The 26,800-nt window shown below is 39.0% G+C and overlaps 1 protein-coding gene across 1 annotated transcript in view; it reads left to right on the forward strand.

Moving 5' to 3' along the window:
- The window catches only part of EFL1 (elongation factor like GTPase 1), a 52,185-nt gene that overhangs the window by 3,718 nt on the left and 21,667 nt on the right, over positions 1-26,800 (forward strand). The window contains exons 6-15 of the mRNA XM_063313860.1: positions 865-1,002; positions 3,151-3,365; positions 5,041-5,164; positions 5,882-5,958; positions 6,273-6,409; positions 7,052-7,174; positions 7,497-7,596; positions 15,915-16,066; positions 18,604-18,782; positions 19,619-19,754. Coding sequence (XP_063169930.1) covers positions 865-1,002; positions 3,151-3,365; positions 5,041-5,164; positions 5,882-5,958; positions 6,273-6,409; positions 7,052-7,174; positions 7,497-7,596; positions 15,915-16,066; positions 18,604-18,782; positions 19,619-19,754 — 1,381 coding nt within the window. The remainder of the gene's footprint in view (positions 1-864; positions 1,003-3,150; positions 3,366-5,040; positions 5,165-5,881; positions 5,959-6,272; positions 6,410-7,051; positions 7,175-7,496; positions 7,597-15,914; positions 16,067-18,603; positions 18,783-19,618; positions 19,755-26,800) is intronic.

A 26,800-nucleotide genomic window follows, 5' to 3' on the forward strand; every position in this document is an offset into this window, starting at 1 on the left:
TGCGAAGCTTTGAATTGTTGGTTATTTGGATAGCTGATTGCAGTTTTGGTTTTTAACTGCATTAATTTGGTTCTATGTTATATTTTGTATTGCATTATTTTTAGCTGGCTTGAATGTTGAAACAATCAAAAGTGGGCTATGAATGCAGTAATAAATAATAAAATATCAATAAGACTGGTCTTTCACGTCTGTTGGATTTTAACATGAACTAGGGCAGGTTCTCAATCCAAGTATGATTTGTAATGTTGATTTATAAGCTGAAAAGCACAAATGTCTGTACTCACATTTTCAAGAGGCGTGTTTTTAGATGCTAACTTTAACTTTTATGTTTTAATTTTTACTTGATGACTATTATGTGTGTGTTTATAATAAAGGAAATGTGTGAGAGAATGTAATAGAATGGTGCGTTTATGTCTGCTGTCATCCATGCTTTAGTTCAAGCTAGGCCATTGTTATCTGTAAGATAAGTTTTGTTTATAGAGATCTGCAGTACTTCTTAGTCGTAGAATTACAGAACGGGCATGGATGCACCTGTTGGCATCTCTTTCAAGATGCTGCATCTTTTTCTAGGCTGACTCAGTAGCCGTGAAGGCCCAGGAATATAAGTGTATGAATTAAGGAAACTCACAGGGAGCCAGTGCCCTCTCTGAGCCTCTTGTCACACCCTGGTGGTACCTCCTTAACTCAAATACATACTTTCCTGGCATTGCACGGCTACTGTGAGAACTCCAGAAAAGAGGCATTGATGTGTGTGCCCATGCTCAGTCCAAAGCATCTTTTCAGCTTCAGACCCAAAGTGCCACACATCCCTATTTGTGTATATTATTTCACAACCTTCTGTCAACACATTTTGTTTTGTCTTAGACACATGCAGTGTTGCGTCAAGCTTGGCTGGAGAATATCCGTCCAGTCCTGGTGATTAATAAAATAGATCGCCTTATCTTGGAACTCAAATTTACCCCTCAGGAAGCATATTCTCACCTTAAGATCATCTTGGAACAGGTAAGAGAGTTTCTTCTCCCAGTGTTTGATTTGCTGTACTGTATTTCTACACAGCAGAGAGAATAAGCTCTGGTGAACAGTTCAAGTGAAGGTGTGACTTGCTCAGTGCTGCTTTTGAATGAATCGCAATCGCCTTACTTTACACCACACTCAACTAAAAGTAAATAGCTTAGAGCTATTTGTGAATCTGGCCTAATTGTAGAGTGAAAAAAGCCAAGGGTAAACCATAGGCTTTGTATGAACCCATTTGGACTATTGTAATAAAGACTTATATGGAAGTTCCTTTAAGACATTCAGAAATTGAATCTGATAAAAGAAGATACCATCATTTAGAAAAGGAAATCTAATCATGGAGTTTACATTGCTATCACCTCTGAAGCAACTGTACTGACTTCTTGTAAATTCTCACAGCACTTGAGAGTGTGGGTTGTCTCCTTAATTATCCTGATGGTCTGTATTGGGATAAGGTGGCTTGCTCCAAATATGTTGAACCTGCAACTCATGAAACCCCCAGCCAGGATCCCACTCTGAATATCTAGACACTATCTAGTGGGTGAAGGATGCATTAGTTAAGCTTTAATCTTTTTTTTAATGCCGTTGAGTCAGGTTTTGACTCCTGGCAACTGTCTGGATTACCCCTTGCAATTTTCTTGGCAAGGTTTTTCAGGGGTGATTTACCATTGCCTCCTTCCAAGGGCTGAGAGAGAGAGACTGGCGCCAAGGCACCCAGCTGGCTTTGTGCTTACGGCAGAATTAGAACTCACAGTCTCCCAGTTTCTAGTCTGGTACCTTAACCACTACACCAAACTGACTCTCAATAATATTAATACTCTCTTTAATTGTAGAATCCCTACAACTAGCCATGTCTCTTCTTGGAAAAAAAAATAGCTGTAGATGTAATGATATGTGGGAAAGACCTTGGGAGACAGGGTGAAGAGATGCAGCCAAGGGAACAGTCAGATAAAAGGCAACTTAGCCAGCAGCAGGAATGGGGGCGGGGGAAGCAGCTCAGAGGGACCCTAACTAGTTTCTTGGGCTGTAAAGGAGTGGGGGGCGATGAATGTACTTTCAGACTTGCAAGATTCTGTCAATGTAACTGTCCTAACAGTCAGGAACGACGCTGAGATGAGGAATAGGTCTCTAGTGTTTATTACTGCTACATAAGACAGAAAATCCTAACAAACTGAAGAAGCATGGGAAAATCCAGACAGATAAACCCCAAAAGTCAAGGCGGGTCTGTTCTGTGTCTCTTTGAATGGCTGCTTAACTCCTCAATACTATGCATGCGTTTTCCCCCCTGGATAGGGGCCCCCTCCTGCTCACCATCAGTGCTCATGACAGTAACCGTACAATAAAATAAAATTAGCTCATTTGGCTGTGTTTCCTGTCTGGTCTACCTTGCAAGGCTGACAGATAAATAATTCTCCCTTTGAAAAAGGGACATAGCCAACTGCAGCAGCTTTGATTAAAAGCATGCACATCCATACTAATTTTATTAATTTATATCAATGCAACGAAAATGTCTGGGAAGTCCCTGGTGATTTTTTTGGTTGTTATTACTGTGGTTTTGTCTGGGTGTTCATGTTTTCTTAATATATAAGTTATACATTCTTTAAAAAGCCACCCAGAGTCATTTTGGAGACAGGCAGCGTTGAAATCTAAGAAATAAATAAAATTCCAAACTGAAATAGAACAAAAAGGAGAATAGGTGAAAAAAAGGGAGAAAGGGAGGTTAGTGGATTAAAAACACCTGGAAAATGATGTGTGACTCTTTTCTTCCATATATTCCTTCCTGTAAGGTCCAAGATGCCGCTCCTGTGTGATTGTGCTGACTCTAGGAGCCAGTATAGAAAATACAGGGGCAGGGCCACTCTTAATTAAAGGTATAACTTAGAATGGCCCACTAAGGCCCAGTTTTATAAAAATGGAAAAAGCAGTAGTATTTCCAGTATATATTAATGCAGATTGAGTGGGTTGTTTTTTATGTACTTTAATTTTGATAGAATAAGGGCTTTTATAGTAGCTTTAATTCCTATCTTTGTGGTATTTTAATGTGCCATTTATGCTAAGACTTTTACTTTAAGCTGCCTGTAAGGCCATGAAGCTGGAACGTCATACGTAAAATAAATGACATGGTTTTGTTTCTAGGTGAATGCAATCACCGCTACACTCTTCACCTCCCAAATCCTTGAAAAAAGAGCTGAGAAAGACATGGAAGTTCAGCTGAATTCTGATCCTACTAATGGAGACCAGGTTTATGACTGGAGCACAGGCTTGGAGTATACAGATGATTCCCACCTTTATTTTTCACCAGATCAGGGGAATGTAGTATTTGCCAGTGCAATTGATGGCTGGGGGTTTGGGTGAGTTTATATGTAATTAATTTATTCAATTTGATATGCCCTGCTATTCCAGAAGACTCTAGGTGGCTTACAAAATCCAGAAAAAACAGTAAAACAGTTAAAATCCACATAAACAGGGGCATGGACTAAAAGTACTAGAACGACGAATGGTACAAATAATACAAAAATACAACAGGGTCCCCACCAATAGATATCAACTACATTAACCCCAGGCCTGGGACCAAAGCCGTGTCTAGAGGGCTTTCTGGAACCCTGGGAAAGTGGGCGCTGCCTGTATCTCTGGGGGAATGCTGTTCCAGTAGGGTTGTTTTTGTGGGGAAAACAGGAGGAGGAAGAAGTATTTGGTATGTTCACCACCTTGAGTTATTTATAGAAATAATAAAGGCGGGATAGAAAACAAACAAATGGTTAGCAAAGCTTGATCAGATCATTTCACTCAGGCTGCCAAGCTATGTAGTTACGCAATTACATAGCTAGGTATATGAACATGCAGCATCTGAAGAATAGTTTTCAGAATTTCCTTTGCCTCCCCTGCACTTTTGCTAAAGGCGAAATGTTTGGGCAAGATAAAGCAGTTTCTTCCCGTAAACTTGAGTTTCAGGAGGGTCTCCATCTCCCATACCATCATCTGGCTCTTGAGGGATCTGGCCTGCGGAACTGGATCCCTTATTCTTGCTTCAGAGAAGAGGCCTTCAGTTCATGGAAATAGTTGCTGATGATCTCTTCAAGAAGAGAGACACTGCTTTAACTCACTGTAGGAGGAGAACCATGTTAGTCTAGGGCCCAGAATTCAGAATGGGTGCGGCAGCACCTTCTGTGACTAAAAAAAAAATTATTGAAAGGCAGAAAATTTCCTGAGCTGCAGCTCCCTTCATCAGATGCCTCTGTTTTATGCAGCTGCAGCGTAACAAGCATGCCTCTGATGAGCTGCAACTTTTGCAAACACCTTTATGAGGGCTGCAGGCTCACTGTGAAGTGCTAGGCAAAACTGCAATAATCTTCCACCTTCATTGTCAAATCTTGTTTTTATTATCTCATTTATCTTTTTATTTAATTTTTAAAGTATTTTAACAGTTGTGATATTGTTTTAACTATTGGTCGTACGCCGCCCAGAATCACGTTTAGTGAGATGGGCAGCTATACAAATATGTTAAATAAATAAATAGATAATGAGTCTGGTCCATGACCTAGAAGGGCCCAGAAGCATTCTTGGGAGAGAATAAAGGTAGACAATTGCAGCCAGAGAGGTGGTTCGGTTTGCTGCACATCTGCCACTTTTGTGAGGCTGGAGAACAAACAAAGATTGAAAGAGAATGGGGCAGTGAGAACTGGAACTGCGGGGGTCTTGCTGGGCTCACAAGTGCCTTCATTGTCTAGCTATGACAGGTGCTGATGCCAGGCCTGTATGCAGATCCAGACAACACTACACCCACCAAATGTCCATGTGTGAAGTGGGGCAGGAGTTTGTGGCATGCATGTTAATAGATACCATTTGTACTTAGATTATGTCAGTTCTATGTCAAGTAGTTGTAACGCTATTATTCAGTCACCTGCTCCTCAGACAAGAAGTACACAGCTGATTGCTATGCAGGTTGACACAAATGCCTTATTATGAAGAGTGTCTGTTTATTTAGATATATTTTTTTAATGACTTTATTTTGTATTTGTTTCCCAGTATTGAACATTTTGCTAAGCTGTACAGCCAGAAGATGGGAATCAAACCATCAGTGCTATTGAAGACTCTCTGGGGAGATTATTATTTAAATACGAAAGCTAAAAAGATCATGAAAGTTGACCAGGTATGATTGTCAGCACCCCGGGTGTAAAACTGGACTCTTGTTCTCTCCTTTTGGGGAGTAAAATGGAGTGTGCAGCTTTGCCGCTCTCTTGACTGAGCAATTTTGCCATTCAGAAGCACACTGTCACCCAGATTCAGTGCATGGGTGAGCTGCAACTATTATTAATGGCATTATGGGAAATTGCAGTGTCAGGTATCTAATTGCTGGTATCAGTAGAAATATATGCAGCACCATAAATCAAAGGTTATGATAACAGCAAAGGAAAGGACCCATCCACCATTGTGGTTGACTTTTTTCCTTTCAGGGAGATTTTCAAATGGAGAAATATTTGAAGTCTGATTCTCCTAAATCTGAAGTTGCTCAGTCCAGTCTCTCCCTTTACCACCTCATTTTTGTCTCACACATAGATCAGGCCATAAGGCTTTATTGCCAAAACTTTTGCAAAACTAGGGTTCAGTCCAGCTCATTGTAGGTTCCACGCTCTGTATGGAGGTGATATGGGAATATTCATAAGTGGGAAGCCCTTCGCACACTACTTGTTCCCCATAAGGGCTTGGTGAATGACTCATATGCAGCAGAAGAGTGGGACTAGAGAGTGGGTTTTAAACTGAATCTTCCACATGTGGATGGTTGTACATTTGGTATATATGGCAGTATAATTCCTGGTGTATTATAAAAGCTGCTTTGTGTTTGTCTAATTTGGTGTTGTCTTTCTAGCTGAAAGGGAAGAAGCCTTTGTTTGTGCAACTGGTGCTGGAAAATATATGGAGTCTCTATGAGGCAGTTACAAAGAGGTAAGAGACAAATCTCTGAATTTTATTTTCTTGGTTGGAAATATTAGATATCCGCTCTGTTGTCACCCAAGAGACAGGTTAATTTTGTTATTTATTATCAGTAAATATGTTGCTTCTGATCTTAGGCTGTTTCCATCTGAAAACAAATCATAATCTAAGATGGGGCATGGGTTGGTAGGTCAATCAGGCCATCTCTAGTTGCCACATTAAGAAAAATAACAGGCAATGAATTCAGAAGATCCCTGTTGTTTTTCTTCCTGGGTTCAGTGAGAAGCAAATCCCTAATTTTGTGTTGCTTTTTTTTTCCCCCACAGAGACAAAGAGAAAATAGAGAAAATAATCTCCTCTCTGGGACTAAAAATTGGTGCTCGTGAATTACGCCACACAGATCCAAAGGTTCAGCTTAATGCCATTTGTAGTCAGTGGCTACCAATATCAGATGCAGTTCTCTGTATCCTTAAAGAAAAAAGCTGTTTACAAAACAAACTACTACACCATTAATTACTAGTACACGTTATCAGTAATGAGGGATTGATAAAGTCCTGGGATGAAAAAGAGCCCTCTGCATTAGACCCAATAACTTCCTATGTGCCTCAGCATTTTTATTGCCTCTCTTTTCATTTTACTTATGGATTTTGATTTTAATACGTAGGAGGGTAAGCATTCATTTAATTATTTAAAACATCAGCAGCGGATTGGCGTAACCAGTCATTGCTCACTTGCCTTAAATCACTTAAGTCATTCCTGGGCTTTTTGGTGTCTCCCAGATTCCTTTCTAGAGGTATGGTAGGATTATTTATGCAATTTATTTTCTGCCTAGAGGACATCCATGGTCCCTTATAAATGTTCTGGGACTTTTATAAGCAAAAAACAGAGAGGTTGGAAAAGGGTCAGAACAAAAAAACAGTTTTACGTAATTATTCCTGTGTGTTTTTCCAGAGCTTTTCAATTCGGAATTATGTTGGGATAGGATGGTAAGTACAAACTTTGAGGGGTTTCTTGCTCTTACTGAATAGTCCACATCCTCTTCTTCCTTTCCACTGTCACTGAAATCTCAGATGGCATTCCTGTATATCCTTAGCACACTGATTAGCCATGGTTTGTGATAAGCTTCCTAGCCCTCTTGATGTCACTGTTGAGAGAGTGGAAAAGCTGATGAGTGCTGGAGCTAAAGCGTTTGATTCTCTGCCGCAAGAAACACAAGATCTGAAAGAGGGTGAGTCAATACTTGCAAGATAAAAGGTAAAGGATGCCATTTGAATCATAATCAGAGAAAACTCATTTTGAAAGAATAGTCTTGTTAAAGGATAGTTTATTTATTTTATTTATTATTCAAATTTAGCCACTGTCCATCTCCCCCAAAAGAAGGACTCTTTTAGTTAGTACCACTGTGCTATTTCAATGGAACATAAAGCTATAACCTATATTCTCTTAGATTTATTAAAGAAAATGTCATTTGACAAATTCATATAAAACCAAAGACTCTTTTGTTCAGACCTTGGAAAGAAATGTAACTATTTTGTTTTATGTTTGCTTAGCGTTCATGAAATGCAGCAGTGAAGAAACTGCCCCCGTCATTGTGTTTGTTTCCAAAATGTTTGCAGTTGATGCTAAGACATTACCACAGAACAAACCAAGGTGAGAAAAACTGTGCCATTTGATCTCTGTCTGCTGTGGTAGTAATTGCTAAATGATAATCTGCAGTCTCCATTGTTTTTATTTTAGGCCTGGTTAAGCTTATTTTCCCTTACCTGGCAAATAAGGCAGTTATTTTTTTGAGCTTGGTAGTAAATATGGCATAGACTCTTGAAATATGTCACACTTGTAACATTTGTATAAGTGTGTGAATTAAAGAACAAATGTTTTGTCATATAATGAAAGCTATAGTTAACATATCGAAGTGTGTAACACATTCAGATGACTTCTCTATATAACCAGGTCTTTTAGATTCTAGTATTTAGATTAATTATAGTTAAGTGAGCCTTGGTTTTCTTAATGTAGTTTGTTAACAAGTCTCTTGGCTGGATTCACTTATCCAGCTAAATCATAAACTGATTTACAAAGAAGAATTGCTGAATTTATGTAACGCTGTGCGAGAATGAAACAACATTGTACCTGGTGTGCTAGCGCAGGAGAGATGTGTGAGCCCAGGAAAAGACTCAACTTGTTTAAGGAAGTGTGAATAGGTGTGCTTTTCATGTCTGTGCTGACTGAAGGGTCTTTCTGGCTTGAGATCCATAGTGCATCACAACCCTGCTTTCAAGGGGTTTTTTTGTAAGCTTTTGAAAAACCTCTTCTTATGATACCTTTTTGTCTGTATTGTTCATCATGAGAAGGATATTAACCACTAGTTTTTAGTGAAAGTGAGTTCTCCAGCTTGCTTTCTGTGGCTTCTTGCTCTTCAGAATAGATGAACTGCAAGAGAGGAGCCTTGTGAATTTTGTTTAGGAACTTTTTTAAAGAGGTTCAAGATTTTTAAGAGGTATGATAAAAGGTTGCAGTCATTTCTGACTAGGAGACACTGAGCATTTTGACCACTAGATGGTGGCAATCAACTGTGGGTTAAGTGGTTCTTGAAACTTTCTCAAGTGGCAATTGTAACTTTCTCTTCTAATTTGGCAAATCAGCAGCAGGAGGTGGGACTATTGTGTTTTTATGAATAAGGGTAGAGTTTTGTGGTGTCAACTACCTCCCTCTGGCCATATGATCTTGAGGCTGCAGATGGTTCATGGAAATTAATTAATGAAGTCCTGCTTCCAAAGTAAGGTTTTTATTTTAACACCTCAGTGGTTTTAAACTTACACAGTTGAATTCTTTCTGCATCAGTTTTAATTTATTTATGTGCACATAAATACATATGAATCATTAGCTAAAATAAGAAAGATAAAGTCTTGAAGCAGAAAATAAGAGAGGTGCTCCTTTTCTGGCTGTTCCAAAGGTTTGGGGATTGCTTAAAATAAAGGCCTGCTTCTTTCTGCGATTGTTTGAATACTCATTCTGAAGGTATATCATGCAGGATTTGCCCAGCTGCCTTTAACTGTCAGGCAGGCTGTTAATGCTGAGTAAGCAATTCCTTATATAATTGCAACTTGGAAGGCTTTCATTGCTATTAGGATAAGGAAAAAAAAATCTTCAAATATTACACTTAGAAACTTTCTTTTTCTTCCCTCTCATTTAGAGCCACTGTAATAGTAGTATTTTGCTACCTTGGGGAATAAAGGAAGAACAAGTTTGTCCTGCAAGTGGCTGCTGGAGGGGTGCAAAGGAGGCTTTATATTTATTGATTTATTCATTCCATTTTAGCCCGCTGCAAGCAGTCAACTTTTGGCAGATTGCAGTCAGTAATTTACAGTAAAACTCTCATGGTAGGAGCAGTCAAAAACTGAAATTACAAAATAATGTGGGAAATATATATGTTTTAACAAGAGCAAACCAACAAGATGATGTGTTTTCATGTGTGTGACTTTCTTAAGCTCAACAAAAGGATGAAGATGTCAGTTACTGCTTCTTTCGTATCTGTCCAAAATCATCGAAATGAATGGAAATTAAGACCAACATAAGCAGGTTGGGAATTCTGGAAGTTCCATTTTATTTTACCTAAAAGGTGTCCAATTGTGGGAAGGCTGCTCTAAGGCAGCACCAACTGCCTTAGAGCAGCCTGAAAATTGGCTTTGGGGCTAAACCTCCTGGGCTGTTACCTGTGCCAGTTACAGATACTCCACCTATCAAATGCAGTAGGATTTTTTTTTCCCCAATGCATATATCAGAGTGAAGTAAATTGACACAAAGTAATTAAAAAGCTGCTTTTTCATCCTTTTTGCTCAGTGCTGTATCAGTGGTTGAATGATCTCTTCTATGGGTGCAGTGCTTCTGTTTGTGAATTGGTATAGCACTGGGAGATGTGCTGGCTGATGCACAGATGGTCTCAGGCAGCACCCTAACTGTTGTGAAGGGCTGAGAGGGCTTACAAAGGGTGGTTCACACAGTGCACTCCCATCCTAATATGGTTTGTTTATGTTTAGTGCAGTGCAGCCTTTCAGAAACAGGGTGTTCTCTAGGCGTGTGAAAAATCCCCAACATTCTCAGGAATGGCCATGCTGCCTGGGAGAGTCTGGAAATTAATATCTGCAGGGCACTCACTTGGGAAGCCAGGCAGATGCAGTGTGTTGTGTGAACCCTGTAGAATGGTTTATGAACTATGCCTTCTGCCAAGAATGGGCAATATTTAGAGAGGTTGCACTTACTTGGGGGTGGGGGGGTGAGCATGAGTCACAATGGGTTGTTAAAGAATTATGTCATGCACAGATGTAGTGCTGGGATGTTCTGGTTTTCCCCCGTTGGGGAGAAAGCATTTTTGTTAAACCCATTTGAGGATTATAAAACAATTTTCCTGGGCCTCATGCCTCAAAATGGTGGGAAATGGTTCCCCTTGCTGGCTGGGGAATTCTGGCAGTTGAAGTCCACACATCTTAAAGTTACTGAGGTTGAGAAACACTGTGCTAAAAGGCACAGAAGAGGGAATTGGGCCATGTGAGGCCCTGGGGCTTCTGTTCACCCATCTTTGGTTTCTGATTTACCCTAATATGTGAGCCCAGTCAATTATGGCTTGTTCAGCTATGCATAGTTAAGTAAGCCATGACATAACCTGGGATAAGAATTCTGTAACGATAAACTCTTTTTCTTTCAATACGACATTTAGCAGTCTCTGTATTCTTTCCGTTTTAAAGCTTTCACCTGATTTATCTCTTCTCTTCCCCCATCCCCATCTGCATTGGTTATTAGATGACTTTTTGCTTACTTCTTTATAAAGGATTCATCCTGATCTCATACACTGAGATCAGCACATTGTATGCTGCTTATCTGTTAAATGAACACAATTGGAATTTCTGTCATCCCTGGTACTTACATGCCTTTTCAAACAAACAGATTTCAAGTATCTCAGGTATTTAAATGGAATTTACATCTTTAAACATGGAGTGCATTTCAAGGACTTCTCTCCTGCAGCAAGTTAGGGGGTCATAAAGCTGAAGCATTTCCTCTTAAGTAGACTTCAACCTCTTAAGTAGACTTTAACTTTAACGGCGTTCCATGTAATCATGCTGGCCACATGACCACGGAAGTGTCTACGGACAAACGCCGGCTCTTCGGCTTTGAAACGGAGATGAGCACCGCCCCCTAGAGTCGGACACGACTGGACTTAATGTCAAGGGAAACCTTTACCTGTGCTAGATTTCAACCAGAGTATGATGAAGGCTGCCTTTACACTAGTTAATATTGCGTCTGTAGTACCACTTTAAATAATTGTATGCTGTGAAGGTTTTATTGAAATCTGTCACATTTTGCAGAAGTTTTAATTGTTTCCATTAAGGCAACTCTAGCATGTAAAATAACAACTTTAATAACAGCTATTTTAATAACAGCTTGGTATTTCCCCACTAGCTAGTAATACTGATATTATTATTATTATTATTATTATTATTATTTACACATAGGCTACCAGATAGTTCTGGATTTGATACTTTTGACTATCAGGTCCTTCTGAAGGATCTATATATTTATTATCATTATATCTCATTCGCTTCTGAAATCACTGGGCCTGAAAATGTTAAATTTTTGCAGGCTAATGCTCATAATGATCAGTTTAGTTTTAGACAATATTGAATCAATAGTTGGTCATTAGATTTTATGATAGCCTTAAAAACAATCTAGTTGTTCAAGCATAAATGTAAGAGACAGAAGTGTTAAAATGCATTGATTTAGCAATATATTAGGTAAAATACTTTTCCTTATATAGTAAATATTTTTACAGTGCTTGAAAGATTAAATGTAGATCAGTAAAAGAACCTTTATTGCAAACTGTTTCAATATTTTTTAAGAGGGAGTGCTATACAATATTTTAAGTAAATAAGTAAATGTCCATTAAAAAAAAAACCCCAGAGTTTCCTAGAATACTTCATCCTATAGAAGTATTAGTGTGTGGAATACCTCCAAGCAAAATCACAAAGAATAGTTTAAATTGCTTTCAAACGAAGAGTTAGAGCTCTCATATTATTCCAAGCTCCCAGTGTTCACCTATACCGGCTTGGGCTGCTGGGAGTTGCAGTTGAGCAACATTTGAAGTGTCAAAGATTTTCCATCCTTGGCATGTCAACCTTGCCCAAATGAGCATCCACCAGATGGGTTAAATTTCAATTGCCATGTTCTCTGATCAGCACGACTATGAAAACGTCATCAGATTGAGGAAGACTGCTCTAAAATATATGCATGCAATAATAAATCTTTCTGATGCAACCTTCTGAAGGATTCTGATGCAACCAAAGTTCAGGGGTCACACTTGGGCTTGACTCTTAGGAACGGGCAGAAGCTATTCATTTGGAAAATGCTTTTTGTTATGAAGAGTATATCTTTGCTAGGGTAGGCCTACTCTTGATGGTGGCCAGATGGTTTCCCCCTTCCTCAATTTTATTTCTTCCTACAATCTACCAGCACCTGAAGATCATAATTAATTAATGGACCCTGCATGGGCCTTGGTTTGCTGACTCAAGTACCCAGTAGAGCTGATATGAAACTCAATCAAGAAGTTCAGTTATGCTGAATCACCAGAGAGAAGCATATATGTTATCGTGCTGAGCAAGTAAAGTGGCAGTGTGAGGTCCAATCATAGATACAAAGCAGGTGGGAATAGCTGGAGGGGTGGAAACAGAGGCTGGCTTCTTGCAATGGCCATGCTCTTAAGAAGTAGAAGTCTAGGAGATGAGAGAATAGTTCAGAAATCTCAAACGGGAAGGCAGTGGAGTATGCACAGAGAAGCATGACACAATGTCCTAAAGGGAAAGGGATCGCTCTGGTTCTTGTTTGTCTTACAGGTAAATCAGGTGGCCAGTGATCAGTAGGGTTATTTCTTTCAACATTTAAAGCCACAAGTTTTTACTGGCCAATAATGTGCATCAGCAGGTTGCAAGGTGGCTCTTCGGCTGTGCTTGTCGCTTGGAGAAGCTAGTTTTCCCAGTGGGAGTTACTACACTTCAATTGTTTGTGCTATACATGGTTAGAGTTGGCATTTGTTGCTTGAAAAAGTGAAGGGAGAGAAATAATTCCTGCAATTATTGTCATTGAATTACTTGTGGCAAGTAAGAAGTGTCCCTAAATTATTATTATTTATTAAGTAAGCATACCGCCCAACTCTCAACAACTCTTAAGCTGTTTCTGAAAGGCTTGTGATAATGGTATTGAAACTCGTTGTTCTGCTATTAAGTTTCCTATTTGGGGGCCATTTTCATTCTCATATACGAACTTAGTTTTCAAAGTATAGTTAAATACAAAATAGAAAATACAGAAAAGCTAGAAAACAGAACTAAAGAAAAAACTATAAAAGTGCAAATAGACAGAAAGCAGAAATGGAAAGTGACTTCTGACTTTCTCCGATACAGATATAGATAAATTTACAAAGCTAATCTCTTACAAGTGATTAACCTATCATAGCATTATTTCTATTACAACAAACCATTTAATCACTAAAACCCAAAATCAAAATTTATTTATTTTTTTCTATTACAAGCAAGTACTCTAAAAGTGGTTGCCACTATTTGGGGGCCATTTTCAGAAGTGTTTCGGATTTTGAATACTTGTGGAAGTTTTGTCCATAAACAAGAACGCATACAGCTTGTATACCAGTGTGCTTGTACCATAGCAGCTTTTCCCCTTGATCTAAGGGGTGAGGTTGTATGTATCTGTTGCATTCTGGAGCAAGCAAGAATTTTGATTTTTGTGTTCTGGGTATATTGCTGTGGCAACTTCTTACAAAGGATGATAAAGCTTAAATAATGCTGATTAATCCATCCACAATTTTATTTGAAGTGAACTTTTCCTAATGATTCAAGAATGCTTTTTTGTGTCATCCAGTGGACTCCTCTCCTGCTTCTTTCCTTTACCATAAGAATGCCCATGGAACAGGTGCACAGCTAAGCTGCAGAGCCATGTGTGGACCCCAGATGTTTTCGGTACCTCCCCATCCAAATTTTGGTACCAAACTGCAAAATTAAATAAATGATGAACAAGTAATAATATTAACTGAATTAAATTTAAGTAAATTTAAGTAAATGAAATCAAGCATACTTTTTGTGTTAGCCTGACACAATGCAGCCCCCAGACGTCCCTCAAAGGTAATTATTTTATAAAGGGTCTTTGAAGAAATGAATGTTTTAATTGGCTGCAGGAAATGATATTTATGATTAGCTATGTTCTTACTGAAATATTGGAGGATGACTGTTAATCTCTGTCCCTTCTTGCTCAGGCAGCCATGTAAACCACTGATGGGTTTTTAGCTAGAATGCTGAGTACAAGTCCCCAAAATGAGTAAATAGGATTATCCTTAATTTCACAACAGATTTTGTCTGTCAGTTTCAAGAAGACCTTGCCATAAACTGCGTTCCCCTTCAGTTCCGTCCAAACTTTTCTGTTGGTCCTCCTTTTTCTTCTCCAGCAGCCTATTTACCTATCTCAAACCCAATTGCTGGCATGTGTGTTTTTTCTTGAATGCTTGTATTTACAATCTTGTAGTCCCTAAAAAGATGTTCTTTTAAAGTGATCTTAAACAACATTGTGAAGAAACAAAACTCTTGGCATGATGTGGCAATTCAAAATGAATAGAGCCAGTTTGGTCTAGTGGTGAAGGCAACAGGCTAGAAACCAGGAGACTGTGAGTTCTAGTCCCACCTTAGGCATGAAAGCCGGCTGGGTGACCTTGGGCCAGTCACTCTCTCTCAGCCCAACCCACCTCACAGGGTTGTTGTGGTGGGGAAAATAGGAGGAAGGAGTATTAGATATGTTCCCTGCCTTGAATTATTTATAAAAATAATAGAGGCAGGATTTTAAAAAAATCTTTAAAAAAATAGCTGTTGAGAGCACATAGCACTCAGTGATCGTGATGCCATCTCTTTTGAATAAATACCGACAGACATTTTCATTAAAGGGCTCCCTACATTGCAACACTAACAAGGCCCTGACCTTGGTATTGTACTGCTTTGATGGCTGGCATTGACCTGATCAGCTTCATCTCTTAGTGAGCAAGAGCTCTGTTGAATAGCACATCCTCCCAGAACTTGTTTTTTTTTTTCTTTATAGGTAGCACTTATAAAATTAGTAAAGTAAAGCACAGCAGCTGCTGCAATTGTATTGAAATACAGCCTTTGTTTTCAGGGTTAAAAATCTGCATATTGATTCAGCCAAAATGCATGGAATTAATATTTAAGTTGAGGGGGGCTTGCTTAATAGCCACAGGATTATTCAATTGCAAAGAAAAAATTTCCTGACTAGGTTGCCATTTTTTATGTTAGCGATGTGTATATTTATTTATTTTCTTTCTTGATAAAACTATGAATGGAAACAGGATATAACTTCTGTTATATATAAACATAAAGGCTCCCTTGGATTGAGATCAACTGCATTAACACATTCATGTTGTTTTCTTGACAACAGTATTTACATGAGGGGAGGGGGGAGTGGCTGTGTTTTGTTTCTTGACTTCCTAGACTAGCCCTTGGATTTCTTGAATGTCTCTTATCCAGGTACTAACCAGACTATAATTAAGATGTAGACATTCCAGAGCAATTAAATGAATGACTGATGTCGTAAAGGAAGAACAAAATTCTTTGTTGGTGGTGAATTAAAAAATATTTTTAAACTAATGAATTAACCTCAGTTTTCTTCTACTTGCTACATGCTGGCTGCTAACCAGAACTGTCAGGTTGGCAAAATCAATAATAATGACTGTAAGAACTAATGTAGGTCAGCATATATAGTGGTTGACCCAATAGCTTTATTAAAGTTATATCAGCCTATGCAGGCCACTCATTAATGATTTGGTTTTTTGAACTGCCCTTGCTAATGTGTAAATCTGCAATCAGGAGGCTAAAGTCGTCTTTCAAAGATCTAATAGTGTTCCCAATGATATGCAGGCCTTTGTCACAAGAAGAAATAGCCCAAAGGCATGAGCGTGCGAGGCAGCGGCGTGCTGAAAAGTTGGTGACTGCTCAAGAGCAAGAGTCAGCATCTGACGGGATTGGAGGAAATTTGATCGACCAAACTTCAGAGGCAGAAGAGAATCGAGGTAAGAGAAGGATCAGGATTGGTCCTGCCCTTTTTGGTGTTCCAAATGAAGAGCTGTTTGGAATTCATTTGCTTCCATATGAATATCTAAAATGTGGAAGGGAAAGCAGGGCCCTTCTCCAGCTCTCCCCTCTGCTCCCCCAAAATCTTAAAAGACATGCTATCTCCTTTTTCCCTCATTCACTGAAGAGGTTTTATGCAATCACTTGCCATTCTATCCTTTTTAGGTAATCAGAAAAATGAATTCTCTTTGGTAGCCATTCCAGACAACTTGCTAAGACTTGCTTTCTAGCATCTCTCTGTCATGGACTGTACTGGCTAGAGTTGCTAAGAGTTGCAAGTCAAGAACATCTGGAGAGCCACAGGTTTCCCACACCTGTCCTAGACATTTTGTAGGTAGCAAGCAGCCCTCAGGAAATGGCTACAGAGACGTTAGTTAAGAAACAGCATGAGAAGCTCAAGCTTGGGAGTTATCAAAACCTTGGTGGTGAGGGGTAAGATGGAGGTGAAGGCCATCAAAATGAACAGAAAGGTTAGGTGAAGTTTCTTCAAACTGTGTGGGCTAATTGCTGAAATGTTTCTGGCAGAGGAAGGAAAAAAGTATTATCATAAGAGTAGAACTTGGAAAAGCTTTTGAAATAGAGCCTTCTTGCCTTGATGTAGGCTGAAACCCAGAGAGTAATGATTACTCCATTTACTTGCTATAGTTCTGGAAAAAACCAAGAGGGTTGCATGGGCAGATTTAGCAAGATCTTTATTTGCACTGTCAAAGTCAAGCACTTCAGCTCTTTCAGTGTGAGCACTTAGAACCTCCATTGGTTTCCCTACTTCGGCAACTTCCAGCTGTGTGGACTTCAACTCCCAGGATTCTCATCAATAGCCATGCACACTCCGGAATTCTGGTTATATTTATTTGTGTCCAAGACCAATATTTAAAAGAAGATATTTCAACACATCAAATATAAAGCAACAATAAAAAATAAAATAAAACTTATACAGAAACATCTGAAGCAATTTATAGTATAAGGGAGGCAAGCCATGGCTATTGTTAAAAATTTAGCAACTTTATTAGAAATAGCTGAAGTTTGGTCACCTAGGGGTAAAAAGGTTACAATAGAGGGCACTCTGGCAGTATGTGTGAAAGAGATTCAACTTCTGTATCGGATCTGAAGTCCACACATCTGGAAATTAGGAGGCAGCTGGCGGCAGTTCTCTGCTAGTCGTAAGTTCTCACTATGGTCCAACTGGCTTTGGAACACATTGCTGCATGTATAAATACATTGTGATGGCGGTCAACAGCTGAATCTGGCACATGGCAGTGAGCTGCTAGAAGTAAATTTTGGGTAGCCTGTTTTCTCTCCAGCAACCCTTTGAAGTGGTTGTGAGAATAAGCCCCTTTTGTTTTACCAAGCAGATGGTTAATCGTGCTTGCCAATAATTTGTCTTTTTGTTTCCCATGTTGAACCTCCCTGGATACTTATTTGTGAGTGAACACTGTAAAATTCATTTGCAGCATGCATGAGGAAAGAGAAATCTACTTTACCTCACATTATTGTGGCAGCAGTTAAATGTAGGCAGTAGCGTGTAACTGGTCCTGTACTGAATTTGCTTCACTGATCTGGATTGGAAATTGTAGTGCATTGGAAATTGTAGAAATATATTGTATGATGTCCCTATTTTCTACACAAGCTTAAACCAGGTTTTTTTTCAGGGTTTTTTTTAATTTAATATGTTTGTTTTTAACAAAACGATCTTTAATCTTACCTCCCCCCCAAAATTAAAAAAATTAAAGATACAAACTAAGAAGAAGAAAAAATCTATTTTATATTTTATACTTATCAGTAGTTACTGGCTTACCAGTGAATTCAGTACTATAATGTAAGCAATACAAGTTATTATTGTAAGATACCACAAAATCTCTGCCATTATAACACGTAATGCTGCATCCTTTGATTGGTAGAAAACATTGCCTTTTCCAAAATACAGATCACACATTTCCAACAACCGTTCCTTGACATCTGGAACAGCATCACTTTTCCAATTTCTGAGTATACTTCTTTTTGTCATCCCCCCCCCCCCCCATGCTCAATACAACCACAATTCCTGATAAATGAATTCCAAAGCTTTGGTATATAATTCAACATTACATTAACATCTTTAACATTTAAGGATTTCCCCATAAATCTATTAATACACAATCCCCAAAAAAGATACTAAATAATCACATGACCATATCATGTGTGTCAGTGGGCGCTCAAATTTCTTACACCTCCAGCATAAAAAAATCTGATGGCCATCCTTCCAGACACATTCTTTGGGGAGTCCAATGTACCCTAAATACAACTTTTTTATCAGGTTAATGAAAAGCTTCTCATTGGCCCGCATGCCTTAGATGGAAAGGGTATCTTTTCACAGGGGGATCCAAATATGCGGGTAGTGAATGTGGCCGCATATCAGAAGATTTCTTTGATTCCTTTAATAGTATTTTATGTACTCTTGTATCTAGTACATAAACATGGAATATTATTTCTCCATCAGGGGATAGCCAGCTGCCCACTACTCAGTCAGAGACCATGATCACAGCTGCTGGGAATCAAGAGCCTGAAACCAAGGAAGCTTTCATTGCTTTTGCGAGGGTGTTCAGTGGTGTTGTGAAAAGGGGGCAGAAGCTCTTTGTCCTCGGACCAAAATATGATCCTCTTGAATCACTGCACAAGGTAAGCTGCAGAGATAGTATGCATACCTCGGCTTGCCCTATTAGGGCGAAGTCAGCTTTTTCCCACCTTTTAAAGAATGACTGAACATTAAAGTAAGAATCCATGTTATTTGTGATGACTTGGAACTACATCAGGAGTGCACTGTCTTTCCAACGCATTGAGGGCAATGCTCCAAAAGTAGGTAAAGTCAGGACCTGTTTTGAAGGGAAGTTTGGGGGGATTGTAAGGGGTAAAATGGATGTTAAGCCTCTGGAAAATGTAAAATACTCCTTTTTTCTCTTCTCTCCCAAAAGTATTTGCTCATGGGTTCCCTGCCCATGACAGCACCTAGCTATCTTGGCTGATCTCAAAGAACTAAGCAAGATTAGGCCTTGCTAGTTCTTCAGTGGGAAACCACCAGGATATTTCAGGGCTATAAAGTTGATTGAAAAATTGAAAAAGCATCTCAAGATAAGGCAGTGGCCAACCACTTTCATATTTGCTGCCAAGGAAGTGACATGCCCTGTATATATCCAAGATGTTCATCATGGGTTGAACTTGATTTGAAAAAATCTTTAATGTTACATCCCTCACTTGCACAGTTTCTCTCTTCTCCTGCATAGGAGTGAGAATACAATCTACTGTTAGGTCTTAGACCTTTGGGTGGGCTTCGACTAATGCTTATGGCCTCTCCGAATGTTGACAGTATTTCCTTTTCTCTTGGAACTTGGAATAAAAACTCAGAAAATACACTTGTTTGTTCATGTAAGTTATACTTGCTTTGGGAAAGACTATGTTGAAGTTTGCTAGGAAACAACAATCATTGAGTAACACACTTTTTCTCCCCTTCCCTTTAGCTTCCTCTGGGAAGTTCTCCTGCTGATTCCCTGCCATCAGTGCCTCATTTAGCTTGCTGCACATTGGAAAATCTCTATTTATTAATGGGGAGGGAGCTTGAGGAATTACAGGAAGTGCCTTCGGGGAATGTGCTTGGTAGGTGAATTTACTTTTCTATGGTGCCTTCTGTGACTATCACATGTACATGATAAGAGTTCTCCATGCATGCCTAATGATACTCACACACTTCATGGTTGAAAACTGTATTTGGATGGATATGATAAATATCTCTACTGTCCCTTAGCCAGAAAGGTTTCCAACATGTTTTAGCAAAGAAATCCTTATAATAAAATTAAACAGGACAATATACAGCGTTACCAAATAATTAAAAGCAGTAATTAAAATGCTCATTACCAAAGGGTAATAGCACTTTGCATGTGATTAAATAACTGGAGCTGGTTTCAAAGTGAATCAGCTGCTTGCTATCTAACCTAGGTTCCCCCATAATATGGCTGTATTGCCTGGGAATTCTGGTTGCTGTAGTCCTAATGTGTCCGAAGGACGGCAGTGTGGAGAAGGCTGACATAACCAGTTATTAAACAGAGAAGAAATAAACGTTTTCTAAATTTGGCTAAATGTTAGCACACACACTGAAAGTGATCTAGTTCCTTATATACTTAATGTGAATTGTGTACTACTTTCCCATGTCTATTGTTCTGTTTTATGTATTTTAGAAATAGGTTTGTACTTCCTTCTAAAAGATGTGGGAAACTAAATTTACCTTCCAACTCCTTGTTTACCATGGAAACTTGAAATCCCTTCCAGATGTCTTTCCCCCAAAACCCGTTTGATTTGAGAATGCTGCCTTGGAAACCATGTGATTCTCATTTCTTTTCATCAGTGCTGGAGAAAATTATGAATATCAGCATGATTGTATTTTATCAAAACTGGTTTTGATTAGGTATTTGGGGGCAACTTTGTGCTTTTAATGGCTCTCTGAGTTTTGGTGGGGGTTTTTTTTTATGTGTACTTGATATTCTGGCTGGAATTTGGATTTGTGAGACCTGATAAGTGATCGATTGTCTTCTTGCATCTCCCGAAGACCAAGATTTTAAAGATGCTTTGTAGTTTAATCTTTTAGAGCCTGGTTTGGCGTAGGCATTCATGCTTCAAAGAGGCTTTCACTCAAAGCAGGGCTTGCACCTTTCTTTCTGGCATCCTGCAAGCCTCATTCCAAAAAATAGTGGCGGGGGGAGTCAAGATGAAGAAATGGTGGTGGAAGTCAGAACCAAAACAGCCCAGCTTTGCAAAATTTTTAAATTACTTTAAACATTATCCTTTGGTAGTGAAACTTGGTAGGGCCTTGGACAGCTATGCCTGAGGCTTTTGGAAGCATCTTGCAGGTAACGTGTTCTTGTGTTTAAGGACAATGTGCTAAATCACTGTGGGAGTGAAGATGCAAGCATGCTTCTATTCTGATACTGTAGTACTGAATGCAGCCACATATTTTATATTTATTGATGGCAACTAGTCTTAATGGCTGCATGCCACGTGTTGAATTACAAGTAGTATCTTGGATGCTAGGCAGCAAACATGGAAAAGCTGTTGAGGGTTAGGGTTCAGCTCAGATTCATGTCCTGACTTCCTAAAGTCCTGGTTCCGTTCCCTTTCTATTCTGTTAGATAGAGCCTTGGCAAGTTCCAAATAAAATAGAACTTGGTAGGGTAGCAACAGATTAAAATCAAATCATTTTTATATCTGAGAATGTTGAACAGTCTGGGTATCATATTTATTTACTGTCCTATTTGCAGTATTTAATAGTTTACACAGAGGTTATCATATTGCAGAACTGTTCCTCTTTTTCAGTGGCCTAGTTTCTTGCTGTTGCTGTTGCTTCCTCCTCTTCCTCCTTTACTTCCCCTTCTTTTAAAGATATCGTTGTGCAAAAATGACACAAGAAACACTTGGTGGAGTGACAGAACTGATTCTCTTTCCCGGAAGAGAATAATAGAGGGGTTCACACATAATTGCATATGCAAATGGCAGTATGTATCCCAATCTTGGCTAATCTCCCCACAGCTAAGCAACTATGGACCAGGTTAATATTCGGATGAGAAACCACTAGGAAAACCCAGGGATATAAGCTATTACGGGAGGTTAATGGGGAAAAAAAGTGCCCTCCAAGGAAAAAATTGCAAATTATTTCCATAATGCTTCCAAGTTATGTTCATGACATCACCAGAACATGAACTTGACTCAAGGAAGTCTTTTTCCTTTTTAAGCCACAGGTGGCTCCAAGCACCTCATCTGGAGCTGTCTTTTGGGAAAGAGAATCAGTTCCGTCACTCCACCGAGTGTTTCTTGTGTATTTTTTGCACAACAATATCTTTAAAAGAAGGGGAAGTAAAGGAGGAAGCAGCAGCAACAGCAAGAAACTAGGCCACTGGAAAAGAGGAATGCAATTCTTATTTTGCAGGGAGAGATACTAGACATCCCAGCTTGTGGTATGTGTGTGTATCGGTCTCCAAAATGTAAAACATCTGTAAATGGTAACTGCGTTAAGGATGAATAAAAAAAAACCAGCCAGTGACCTTTGGGAAGCTTAATGCTGATTCAGTGTCAGATTTTGAATAGAAACATTTGTTTTTAATTGTGTTCCGTCTTCCATGGATTTGCTGTTGTTTTCACAGCTAAGAGATCCAAACATTTTCAAAGTTTAATTCCTTCTGCATAAGACACGCTGTAACCTTTCAGTGGTATTTTTTATGTGGAAGGCCTGCCATTTTCTTTCTTCCAAATTTGAGAAAGTATTTATTCTTCTTGTGCAACAGTTGCTACCAGCAAAGGGTTCTCACTTTGATGGTCTGGGTAAATCTGGACTGATTACATTCCATGTGGACAATTTTTACATGTTGCACAATTAATATCATTATTTTGGATTCTAAATCCTGTATTATTTTACAGTTTCCTTTCCTCTGTGTTTAAACTTCATGCAAAATAAATGCAGTAATTATATAATATATTCAAGAAATTCCATAGTGGCTGCATCTGCACATGATGCTAAGCCAAGATTTGTTGTAATTGGATTGTGTTGAACCAGACAGGGTTGGTCTTTTAAGCAAGCAAGGTATTTATGCCTTTCATGGTCAGTTTTTGTTTACCCATTTCTTCTGCCATTACCCAGAAGAAATGGACTATTGCAAAAATAAGGGGAAGGAAACAAGGGATTCTGAACTGAGTCAAAGCAAGTCATGGTTAAAAGAATCCAGGATTTGTCAGCCAAGAACAAATCATCATTTCAAAGTGGGGGTTGTTATAAAGAAGAAGCTAGCCACGGTCTCTTGTTACTTTAGATGGTTGTTGATAGAATAAGCAAATTTTATTGGCCTCCTAGGGGGAATGAGGCTGATACAGTGTCTTACCTAAGGTATCTTGATAAGCTTGGGGCAGGCTAGTGAGATTCAGACCATCAGGATTCCTAATTCACAGTCAAGTCTCTTGTCTTCATAGGGTCCATCTTTCTTAACATTTAATTCTGATACAAAATTTGGAATGTGGCTTTTGGGGGGTGGACCTTTACTTTATTTAAGTAGTAACTCTACAAAGGAAAGGGAGGTAGAACAACTAACAGTTTGGGTGACAGATATGGAGAAGATGGTTGTATATTGTTAGGATGGGTAACTTTGGGCCAGTCCCTCTCTCTCAGCCCAACTCACCTCACAGGGTTGTAGTTGTGGGGAAAATACGAGGAGAAAGGAATATTAGGTATGTTCCCTGCCTTGAGTTATTTATAATAGTAATCAAGGTGGAATAAATAAATAAGTAATTTTGTACAGTATGCTCAACTTCTTTTTTATACTCAGTATACAAATATAAACAACTACTTCTGTTAGTGAGCCCCAGACCAGCACAAATAAGTTTTGGGTTTTGTTCTAGTGGAAGGCTTATGTGCACAATATTTCCATATGTGTAATTCAGCCACTGACAGTCAAATTTCCTCCTGTCTTTGTAGTCCAATCCTTTGTTCTGTTCCTAAGTTAGGAGGACATAAGAGCATTGTTGGATGAAACCATTGACCCATCCAGTTATGCAGCCTGTTATCCACAGCAAGTTAACTGTCTGGATATCTCCAGGAAGCCCATAAATGGAGCATGAAGACTACAGCTGTTGCTGTTGTTGCTCAGCAATAGTTGGTAACTTGTTGCTTCTGAATAGTGGTTCCATATAGCTATAGCAAATAGTAAAGGTAACTATGTTGAGCTAGCAACAAGAAATTTCAAAAACCACATCTAGCAATAGTTTTATGTGATCAACTCAGATGAAATAATACATGGATATAAGGTTTCAAGTGCTTTGAAGCACTTCACTGGACAAGATGGCAGCAAATTCAAAATGGCAGGAAGGGACTGTTAAGGGAATTCTTACTAGTCATAGACTTAAGAAAAAATATTTCAGGAGATTGCCAGCATTAGGTTCTATCAACTTTTTGGCGTGACTTCAAGTTATACACTTAAGACCACAGAGCTCACAAAACAAACCAACATTGGTCCTTTAAAAAATAGGAAGTCAGCCATATATTTTGTTTTCTCTTATTTTTTTGTTTGTTCCCTTGAACTGACCCAGTTTAAGGTATTGCTGAACACAGATCTCACAACAATGGAGATCATTCTGGTATCAGGCAGTAGACAAACCTGATAAATTTAAGTAGAAAGCATGGACCTATCACCCATAGATTTGCCCACTAGAATGTGACAACCTTGGGAACTGGCTTTCATCTCTTTTTGTAAAACACACATACACACTATCTTAAATTTTATTTATGGTTATGGAAAATTCTTGAAAATGTACAGATGCCTGTTGGCGACTTCCTTAACTTCCATTAATAAGAGGGATAGATTCATATTTCTTTCCCCTGCATCTCTGTACTCTGGTCCTGTCGCATTGCTGCTCCATTATGTGCCTCTTTTTTGCCCTTTCCCACCAGCCACTGCCAAAACAATCATTTCATCAATGTTTTCAAATGTTGCACTTCAAATAAATCACGTCATTTTTAAGTACATTCAGAAGAAAATTGGCCTTAATACATAATGAACATATGGCATGGTGAGGGGATATTCTTGGGCACGGAACAGTTGTTCTGGTTTGGACAAAACTGACTGCATTATTTATAAGTATATTAAGGTTAAATGTTGTGAACATTTCAGACTTATGAATTTTGCTCTCTATCCATGAAAAATTAATTTGGCCTGACGTACAACATAGTTTTCCTGTTTTTTCAAATCCACCGCATCTGGAGAAAGTGTAAAAACACATTTACACTTTACAGTAGGGATGTACACCTATTTGAAATTGAAGCAGTGAATTGCTTTGGATCTGGTGTAGGTGTGCTTGCTGTACCTGTAGGCAGCTCCAGCAGAGGGGGAAAAAACAGGATTTATTTCCCTGCTTTGGACCTGGATAGCTCCACCTCGCTACATCTCAGTATTGTCAAAATGATAAATTCTGAGGTGGTGCCTTGGAATTCTGGGAGCTTCTAATCCTAACTTCTGGAAAATGCTAGTTGGCGAAGGCTGACATACGTTAGCACAGTGTTTCTCTACCTTGGCAACTTTCAGATGTGCAGCCTTCAACTCCCAGAATTCCCCAGCCAGCCTCTGGAAGTCAAAGTCCACACATCTGAAAGTGGCCAAGGTTGAGAAACACTGAATTAGCAGTATGTTCTCCCTGTTGCTGTGATGCTGCATTCCTTCATACTGCTTTTATTGCAGATTGTGCAATAATTGCAAAAATTAGGATTAGGAAGCCAGACATTGGAGACTGACACAAAACCTAATTAGTGTACAATGTATTTTCCATTTTTCAGGCAGAGAGTAGTGTGAACACAGAAAAGGCACATTTTACAGTGATGGTTTGGTATCTTCAGGGTGAATTTTTTTTAAAAAAATGTAATTTAATTTTCTCTCTTAAAACACATGCATTAAAAAGCTTGTGAGGATGAGAAATTGAGCAATGAAACTTATGGGAACAGTTTTGTGTTTTGGAAGCAGTTTAGCCTGGAGCATCTTTCTTTCCTCCAGTGATTATTTTATTCAATTTAGTCAAAGTAAATACTTTTCTCCCTAAATTGTTAAAATAATTTCAACATAAAATTGATTTTAATCCTGTGCGGCTGTGGGGAAGTTTAAAATCACATTTGGTTTCATTATAGAACGTGTACCTTGCTGCTTTCTTTATTATTTATTGTCATCATCATTCTCTGCTTGGGCTCTAGCGGAATTTGGGGACATTTTATTTCATCTCACTTTTCTTCCGAAGTGCTCAATGTTCATACTAGGCACAAGGTTATAAACAAAGGTGTCTTTGTTCACAGAACTTGCACAGCCAAAAAAGTCATATTATGACTTAGTGAGAGGTGCGAGCCTAGCCTTGAATTACTATAGTAGGGTGTCATACGCACAGCTGTGTTTGCGCTGAATAAAGACCACAGTAGCTTGCCTACCCTATCTACTGTGGCTTTCCAATGCCTCAGGTAGAAGTCCCATGATGTTTTTAACCTGGTGCAGGGAAGAGAGTCCCTATGGCCTTCCAGGTGACAACAACACTTTCCAGCAGCCAGGCCAGCAAAAACAATAGTGAGGAATGCTGGAATGTGCAGTTCAGCAGTATCTGGAGGATGGCAGATTCGCCCCTTCTGCATGCCAGTCACGTTTCTCCCCTGGATCATGGCCTGTTCCTTAGGCTGCTCAGAGAAGAGACTAAACCACCACAACATCTGTGAAGACATATAGATAGCAGCCCTAATCTCTTAAAGCGACTGGGATCCAAAAGAATCGTTTAGGCAGTAAAAGGACTTGCAGATTTCTCTCAGTTCTTTGTGACATACCACAAGCTGATCCTCCCTCAATTTCGGTATTGCTTGCAGCCCAGGGATTCTGGGTGTTGTTTTTTTTTTTTTAATGACCATGTAAAATCTCAAATCACTCAGTTATAATCACAGAACTCAGCGCATGACCCTTTGAAACCTTGTCATTCTGTCCTTGACAGTGTCTTTCTCTAATCCTCCTAGGCAGAACCAGCAAACAGGCGAGTGGGTATAGCCATCACTATGCCCAATAACGTGATGCTTGCAAGGATACCAAAAATATCTCCTTGGCAGTTGTGCCACACGTTTGCTCATTTGTTGATGGAGTTGTATTTTTTTC

The sequence above is a fragment of the Candoia aspera genome, chromosome 13 (genome assembly GCF_035149785.1).
Source record: "Candoia aspera isolate rCanAsp1 chromosome 13, rCanAsp1.hap2, whole genome shotgun sequence".
NCBI lineage: Eukaryota > Metazoa > Chordata > Lepidosauria > Squamata > Boidae > Candoia > Candoia aspera.